This window comes from Brassica napus, unplaced genomic scaffold, assembly GCF_020379485.1.
Source record: "Brassica napus cultivar Da-Ae unplaced genomic scaffold, Da-Ae ScsIHWf_1717;HRSCAF=2346, whole genome shotgun sequence".
NCBI classification, from domain to species: Eukaryota; Viridiplantae; Streptophyta; class Magnoliopsida; order Brassicales; family Brassicaceae; genus Brassica; species Brassica napus.
This window is the reverse complement of record NW_026015135.1, coordinates 10,032-18,880: the sequence shown is the minus strand read 5'-3', so window position 1 is coordinate 18,880 and position 8,849 is coordinate 10,032. Positions and strand designations below refer to the sequence as shown.

The 8,849-nt window shown below is 29.4% G+C and overlaps 1 protein-coding gene across 1 annotated transcript; it reads right to left on the bottom strand.

The window, feature by feature from the left end:
* Positions 1 to 630: 630 nt before the first annotated feature.
* On the bottom strand, positions 631 to 4,892 carry LOC106379955 (B3 domain-containing transcription factor LEC2-like). The gene is made up of 6 exons (XM_013819801.3): positions 3,853 to 4,892; positions 3,695 to 3,769; positions 2,413 to 2,513; positions 2,175 to 2,221; positions 2,007 to 2,080; positions 631 to 973 (listed from the first exon to the last, which is right to left on the bottom strand). Exons 1-6 carry the CDS (start codon positions 4,318 to 4,320, stop codon positions 656 to 658), a joined length of 1,083 nt encoding a protein of 360 aa, XP_013675255.2. The 5' UTR covers positions 4,321 to 4,892; the 3' UTR covers positions 631 to 655.
* Positions 4,893 to 8,849: the final 3,957 nt, after the last annotated feature.

Genomic DNA, 8,849 nt, shown 5'->3' with positions numbered 1-8,849 from the left:
GGGTTTATGATTTATGATTTAAGGTTTAGAGATTAGGGTTTAAGATTTATGGTTTAGGGTTTAGGATTGATGGTTTAAGATTTATGGTTTAAAGCTTTGGGTTTAGAGTTTAGGATTTTGGGTTTAGAGTTTAAGATTTAGGGTTTATGGTTTAAAGTTTTGGATTTTAGGTTTATGAATTAGGGCTTAGAGTTTAGAATTAGAGTTTTAGTTTTAGAGTTTAGGATTTGAGGTTTAAGGTTTAGATTTTAGATTTTTAGAATTTCGGGTTTTGTCGACGGCATTAACGCCAGTGCTGAATTTTTCAGCCATTTAAAAAAAAATTATTGTCTTTTAATTAATCTTACGTGACACTTTGGTTGATTATAAAAAGCGAGGTGAATTTAACGATTCATCATAGGGATGAACCCAAGTATTGTTTTTTTTTTAATTAATTCCTGAATTATATTTCGTCTATTATCTCTTATGAGTTATAAAACCCAAATGAAACTTATATATGTAACTAAAACTGAAACGAGCGCAAATATTATTTTTCGTAAATAATAGATTGACAAAAATACTTTATCAATAGATAGATATGAATATGATGAGCGATACTCTTTTCTTTTTAATTTTTTTATACCACTTGTATATAGCTATATCAACTTCAATCGCATCACCATACGAAGTCGTTAAAGCTCATGTGATCATTGGAGGAACCACTATACTGAGGATTGGTCATGTAATCCACAGGTGGCAACGAGGAGGTGGCTTGATGATGCTGATGAAGATCGATTGGGAGGTCCATAAGATTGTTTGGGTTGGGATAGTGATCATTTAGATTTCCGATGAGCATTGCAATAGAATCTTCGTCTTCATCTTTTGGTATGAAATCAAACGCAATATCTTCGTAGAAGTTCATGTCGTTGGCTTCCATCGACTCATCTTCTCTTCCTTCATTTGGTTTGTCTGCGTGCTTTCTTATGGAGAAGTACTGTAGTACGACCAAACAAACAAAACATGCATATATAAGGTGTCTTAGCAATTGGCTGAATTTATAAATAATTAACAACTGACAAAGTTAGGAGATTTAAATGTTATAAATATTAGATTATTTAATATCCAAACGAAAATTAAATAACCTATGAAAAACTGTAGAGTAGTAAATAAGTTCCATGTTTTTGAACCAAAACACTACTCCTACTCAGTTAAATGCCAACATGACATTTACAGGTTTCTAATTACAAAATAATTTGTCTTAGTTAAAAATTCAAGTACGTATGAACTAAATTTCGCACATTATATTATGCTAATAAAAAGTATTTTGTGAGGATAACTTGAAAATAGTATACTAAATTTTTTTATTAAATTTTCACTTGGTCGAAAATAATGGGGAAATAAATTATCTTCAAAATTGACAAAATTTAGATAAATAAAAATAGTATTTTTCTAAAAGAAATTATTTCTGATATGAAACCAAATCCTAAAAACAGTTTGTTAATTTGGTAGAGTTTATGTAGGCTTTTTTTGTGTCAACATAGAGTTTATGTAGTCAAACCAAACAAATTGGCTGTTAAAAAGAACAACTTTTTAGAGAAAAACATATTACATCATTCCCTACTTAGCAAAGAATAAAAATATGAGTAAATAGAAGAAGCATTTTATTAAACATAAAATTTAAATTAATACTAGTCACCCTCATATATTTCACGTCTTTTTTGAAAAAATATATCATGTCTTTAATTTTCAGTTTAGCAAAAAAAGAAAAGAATAAAGAATCGATTTTCAGTAGTATATTAAAACTAGGGTTTGAAATTCTTATAGTACCTTCCTCATACGGACAGCTATCATCGACAGAAAAGGTCAAAAAGGCAATAAATATTTGTCTGGATGCTTAACAAACACAATTTAATGACTCACTTTTTAAATTTCCAATTTCGGACTGCTAATCAATCATTATTTGTTTATTTAAGAGTTTTGTCTTTTTCAAAATAAAACAAGAAAAGAGAGTTAATAAGAGAGCTCACGAGATTCTTGCTTTCGTCCTCGTAGATTGTTAAAAAATCTCCAATCTCAACTCTTTTTTCAGCCACAAATTCTCCTTTAATTTTTAAGACAAAAGGAAAAACATATTATAATAAAATAGTTTAAATAAGTAGTATACTTTTAAAAGAATGTAGTAGCTCCTTAATTACCTGTGTTTTCAAGGACATACATTCTGCTCTTGTTATTGGACCAGAACCTATGTTCACAGTGATGCAAGCTTTTTTAAGTATAACATTAAATTGACATTGATAAAAATTCTAACTTGAATTCATCAAAAAGTGAGCTTAAAAGATTGTTAGTATAACCCCATTGGTAAAATAAAACGATTAAGAAATTGCTTTTGTGAATATAATTGAGTTCATATAAGAGATGAAAACGACACTTAACTTGTATTTGAAAGACCAATTCTGCATAGAGTCCGCATCTCTCATCTCTACTATCATTCCTTCTTTAGTAGATAGCTCCGGAAGATTCCCTTCAGCTTCTCTCTGCGTTCCAAAGCCATGACTTATTTAAGGGATTATTTAATGACTTTTCTTATCGAAAAATGACTTTTTTACTGTTTTAATTAAGACAGATAAGAGACACAATTATAATTTGTTTCAATATAACTATCAAGTAATATCGTTGAACCTTTTTTCCAAATTGTTTTTTTTTTGTTTCTTGATACTTTCCCATAATGATTTCGAGGTATACCATTTAAGAGGCAATTAATTAGGAAAGGCAAATAGACGACTTTATTTTTCTTCAGCATCATTTTGGAATAAATTCATTTAAACAGTTTCACTTTATCTAGTAGAATAAAATTGATTATTTCTCATGTTCTTTCACTCATGTTTTTTCATTATTGGTTACTAAAAGGAAACTATATTGAATCTATTTACATTTTTTCACTCCAAAACTTGAAGAATTTGTAATCCTTCAAACTCCAGATATCTTTAAATAAATCAGTTTAGTTAGAATTTACAAACAATCCATATTCTTCCTAAACTAAAAACTATAAAAATGTCATAAAAATTCGTACTTGAACAAACACAAATACTATAAACAACTTTACTACATTCTACATTTTGTTGTCATCTTTCATATTCCCCTTGTTTTCCGTGTTGTTTTTAGAGACTGAACTTGTAATTGGTTAAACAATGAAATCGCTAAATATACTACTACTATATTTTAAATGTGGAATGAAATGTTAGAAATAAATCTCTGTGAAATTTCTTAATGAGAGTTTGTGGCCGCAATGACTTATGTACTTTTGTTCCACAAACCTTCTTTGAAAAAGGGGCCAGCCAAATCCTGAAACCATATTACTTTTCTAAAAAATTTCCATGGAATTGAGGTTTCAAATTTCGTAGTTACGTGACTGATAACTATTTCATATTAAAGTTAACTATTTCATATTAATGTTTTACCTATAAAATTTATTTTATCTAACCGGGCCTCGTGGTCTGGTGGTATAGGAACCTCGGCTGAGGTGTCCGCCATCACGAGTTCGAGCCCCGGCCACAACGGATTTAACATCCCTTCCGTTGGGGCGCTGGACCCCCTACGGGGGATAGTGGGAATGTGGCTGCCCAGATACCAGAGTTACAAAAAAAAAAAAAAAATTTATTTTATCTTTATACCTTAACGAAAACGATGGATAAAAGAATTGTAAGAATTTACACACCTTTGGTAGAACGATCCTCCCAAGTGATCCAACATCGCTGTTCTTCAAGTGTTTCACCAGCAAAACCCTAAGCTTCTACAGTCAACCACAAAATCCAAAACGTTTGATCAAGTTTTATATATATATAAAATCTAAAATATCTAATATGTGGAACAAACCTTGTTATCGAATGAGGAATATCGATAGAGATCTTTCCTTGCTGCAATCTCGGCATTATTTTTCATGGTAAGAACCACTTGTCTCCTTGAACCAACCAGCTCATTCGAACTAGAGTTAGGGCTAGAATTGTTTCTTGATCTTATCATCGCTTTCTTTCTGTTGATCCTGGCCATCTTAGCCGTGTGTGGATCAAGGAATCCACCTCTTGCTTGTCTGAAACCGGGATTACAAACCAGAGAACCGAACTCACTTCCGGTTTGTATAACCGAGATCTGAGGATTCATAGCCGCCGTCTGATCCACAGGACATGCAACGTATGAGTAGGGTTGCAACGAGTGATGCTGCGCCTGATGATGATGATCATAAGTAGGGAACGTTGATAAGCGTGAGCGATTGTTGTTAAGATCCATTGAGAGTTCTTCGACAGAGTTTGCGTTAGAAGAGGAAAAGGGCAAGAAGTTATCCATTTTTCCCGGAGAGAGAAAGAGTTATGAATGGAAGAGAGGGTCGTTGGGGAGATTGAAAAAGGAAAGAGCGAGTGAAGAAGAGACACTTGCTGGAAAACACACAAAAGAAAACGAGTCAAAATGTTGCAGATGGTTCGATGCTGCACCTTATAGGGATAACCATCTCACCACTCATACAAGGAGAGAGAGGAAGAGAGTATGTGTGTGTGGCGCCAGATTGGTGTTTGAATGTATATAATGATTTTTATGGCACAGAAGACCACGAGAAGGTCATTGGCTGTGTTTTTATGAGAGAGAGAGAGTACTGAATGCTCTTTATTTGTTTTGGAGTTACTTCACTATCGTCCTTATATTAATATCCTATTGATTATTGACTACAACTAAATTAATACTACCTTATTAAACATAGAAGTAATATGAATTCAAACATTGAAAAGTAAATATTTTTAGTCTTAGAAATGGTATATCAAAATTTGGGGAGACTGAATTAATTGGCATTCGTATTTTGTACTCCCTCCGTTTCATATTAAGTGTCGTTGTAGAGAAATTTTTTCGTTACAAAATAAGTGTCGTTTTCAACTTTCAATGCAAAGTTTATTAATTTTATTTAACAATTTATTTTCATATTGGTTGAAATATAGTTAGGTGTATAGATAATTATATTTTTATATAGGAAATATATAAAATTAATTGCTTTCTTAATTTGTGTGCATAAACCCAAAACGACACTTAAATATAAACAGAGGGAGTAATTTTTAATTAGTTGGTCATTACAATTTTTCTCCTTTTATTTATATTTTGAATTTTATTTATTCGTTTACATAATATACTAAATTATTTGAATTAAAAATTTGAAAAGAAAAAATCAATAGAGTTTTAGAAACGATAAATATTTGACCCAATATTAAATTTTGATATTTTTAATTAACCGTGATTCATATTTTGCAGAAACTCAATTAATGCCATTAATGTTTATATTTTGTCGATTTTTTCATATCATTAAAATAACGCTTTGTTAGAGCCAAAATAATCAACAACTATATTTTAAAATAATAATTTTATTTAGCATTTAAATTTTGCATAATAACAAAATTATAAGTATATCAACTTAAACATTTTTGTGATAGGTTGTGGCGATTACCTTTCTGTGGAGGTGGTCCCCACTCGTCAAAAACTTGAAGTTGTGGTATGCAGTCTTTGACTATTTCTGGTAGTTATTGATTATTTTCCTTAGATTCTTTTTTTCAAACAAACATATTTTTTTACATAGAGATTTTTTTAATCTAGGCACGCGCATTTGATTCTGATCTGTGTTCAGTTCGATTAATTCAGATTTCAGATTATTCAGTTTTTCACTTCTAGTAGTCAAATAGGAACCACAAAGAAATTGATTCTGATCAGTTCAGGTTAGTAGGGGTGTGGCTTTTAAGAACCGGGGAAACTCCAATATTGTCGATTCTAAGACCATGATTAACTCCGGTCTCTTAACTGGGTTTTTACTTTCGGTTAAAAGACGGTTCTTAACTTTTCTTAGATTTTAACTAAAAAAAGTTAAGAACCGTCTCTTAAATAAGAGATATAAGAGCCGTTTCTTAGCTGAAAAGTATAAAAAAAAAAAAATGTCAAATCATGAATTAAGAACTCCGGCTAAGAGACTGAGGTTAATCATGCCCTAACTCGATTTGGTTCCTTTGTATTCAAACTATTAAAAAAAAAACTGATTCGAGATTTTTTGGGTATGTATATCCAAATTACAAAAAGTACGCATAAAACCTAAAAAGTACTCATTTCATTCGAACAAAACTTAAAATCATACATAACCAAATAAATATGCGAAATACAAAAAACTTTAATTCAACAACCTTTCATGGTTCAAAAACAAAACACACATAAGCAAATATAACAAGTTCCAAATAGTATTGAGAAGACATAATCAACTGATTACTGAACATACACTCCCAAACCAGTTTAGAAATTCTATTGTCTCTCAAACTCTAAATAATAAGTAAAATCACAGATAGTTAATCATATATACGAAAGTGTAAATAGTTAAAACTAATTTCCAAATCAGTAAAATCTACAATATAACATGATCTAACAATATCATTAAAAATGGAGATGATTTTGGGAGAGAATGGGAACAGAGGAGAGTTTCATGCTTTTAGAGAGAGAGAGAGAGAGAGAGAGAGAGAGAGAGAGAGATAGAGAGAGAGAGAGGGTCGAATGGGGAAGACGAAGTGTTTGGAATAAGGTATTAAAATTTCTCGTCAGAAAAATCTGTCTGGAATCCGTCTAAAAATTCTTCTGGAATCCGTCTTGGCTTTTCAATGAAGTATCAGGATTCGATCCGAAACCACAAACTGTTGGGAATCCATAAAAAAATTCCCGATGTATTGTGGTCTTCGTGTCACAAAAAGTAATAACATCTATAATATTATAAGTCAATTTTATGAGTCGTTCTCATATTAATTTTAAAATAGTTAATTATAGTTATCCTTAATAAATTAAAAATATTATGGACAATACCATTACTAAGATTTTTATTTTATTTTTTGTTTCCTTTTGCACTTATAATATTTTAAATAATAAGAAATAACTTCCCCTATTATTATTTTTCTTGAATAACATAAATTTATATTAAAAAAATATTTCCTAAGAAAAATATGTCAATATATAATAATATTAAAATAAAATAGTTAACAATATTTTTAATATATCTATTATATCAAATAATTAGAAATGATGCAAAGGTATTATAAATAATAGAAGTAGATCATATATTGATCTTTGATCATCTGATCCAATCATATTTTTTTATGTTATAACTAACTTGAAACTAAATAACCAATTGAAAGATTAAAATTAAATTGGGGGATAATTATTAGTTAATCCAAACTAAACTTGGCTAAAAACTGATACCACTTTAGTTTATTTTTCATACTTTTCTCAAAACACTATATAAGAAAATATAAAACAATTAAGAAAGCATATTTTACAAAACTAAAAAATATTCAGGACACAATTCATTTTAACAAAATTAATCCGATTTTATCTATTTAAAACTCAAACCAGTTCTAATTTAACTTTGAAGACTAGCTGCAACTTGATGTACACCAAAAATAAATAAGTGAACCGTTCATATTTTAATATAAATTTGCACGTATAACTAAAACACCATATTATTATTTTTAATAAATTTTTTATTTTTTCGTATACATAAAATTGTAAAATGAGATAAATTTTATAAGCAATAAAGAAAATTCAATTAATTATTACCATTTAGTTAGTTCATAAGTATTTATATCTTTGCATTAGTATGGGATGCAGTACTTGTATGAAATCTTGAACTGGTCATTCTTTTTGTGTGTACTTTGTATTTAAGGATGGGAATCCATACAAAAATTCCCAATGTATTGTGGTCTTCGTGTCACAAAAAGTAATAACATCTATAATATTATAAGTCAATTTCATGTGTCGTTCTCATATTAATTATTGAAATAGTTAATTACTGGTATCCTTAACGAATTAAAAATATTATGGACAATACCAATACTAAAATTTTTATTTTATTTTTTTGTTTCCTTTTGCACTTATAATATTTTAAATAATAAATAATATTTTAAATAATAAGAAATAACTTCCCTTATTATTTTTTCTTTAATAACATAAATTTATATTTTAAAAATATATATTTCCTACGAAAAATATGTCAATATATAATAATATTAAAGTAAAATAGCTAACAATATTTTTACTATATCTATTATATCAAATAATTAGAAATGATGCAAAGGTATTATAAATAATAGAAGTAGATCATATATTGATCTTTGATCATCTGATCCAATCATGTTTTTTTTATGTTATAACTAACTTTAAACTAAATAACCAATTGAAAGATTAAAATTAAATTGGGGAGGAGATAATCTAAACTATTAAAACAGGAGCACATTTTGTATTTAACCCAGATTTTTCCACAATAATTACCAAGCTATGCCACTCATCAAAACACTATAGTCTTACATTTTGCTATCACATTAATTTCCTAAACAGATAAAATCGCTACTCACGTTTCTTAAATCATTCCACATGCTCAGTCTCAAATAAATTATTATTAACCACACCTACCTTATATAATTCGAAACCAATACTGAAGCTTAACCAAATAAATCGTTACTCTCATTACTCAACCATTACGTACGGTACCGAATCTATATTATAATAGTTGAGTTTTTACTCACTTCTCAGCGCGTCACATCAGCGTTTTGTGGTCTCACTTTTAAAAAGTGTGAAAAAGTGTCAAGTCCATGGCTCGAACCCGGGTTATTAAGATATAAACACCAACATTTATACCACTAAGCTAAATGATACTTTATACATTGATGACTGAACCTAATATATATTTATGAAGGTCAGAAGCTCTTGCTTCTTCAGCTTCCTCTGAGGGTCGGGCCTACAAGTGTATTATGGGTTTCATTTTTAAATGGGGTTCATCACGTTATATAAAAAAAACTTAAGTTTGCAACGAT

Bases quoted from the DNA above. Each gene is read 5' to 3' on its own strand.
- LOC106379955 (XM_013819801.3), bottom strand. From the start codon at position 4,320: ATGGATAACTTCTTGCCCTTTTCCTCTTCTAACGCAAACTCTGTCGAA. The intron at 2,081-2,174 runs GTAATTAAGGAG...TAAAAATTAAAG, and splicing joins GTATGTCCTTGAAAACACAG to GAGAATTTGTGGCTGAAAAA. The intron at 974-2,006 runs GTGAGCTCTCTT...GTCGTACTACAG, and splicing joins AGGACGAAAGCAAGAATCTC to TACTTCTCCATAAGAAAGCA.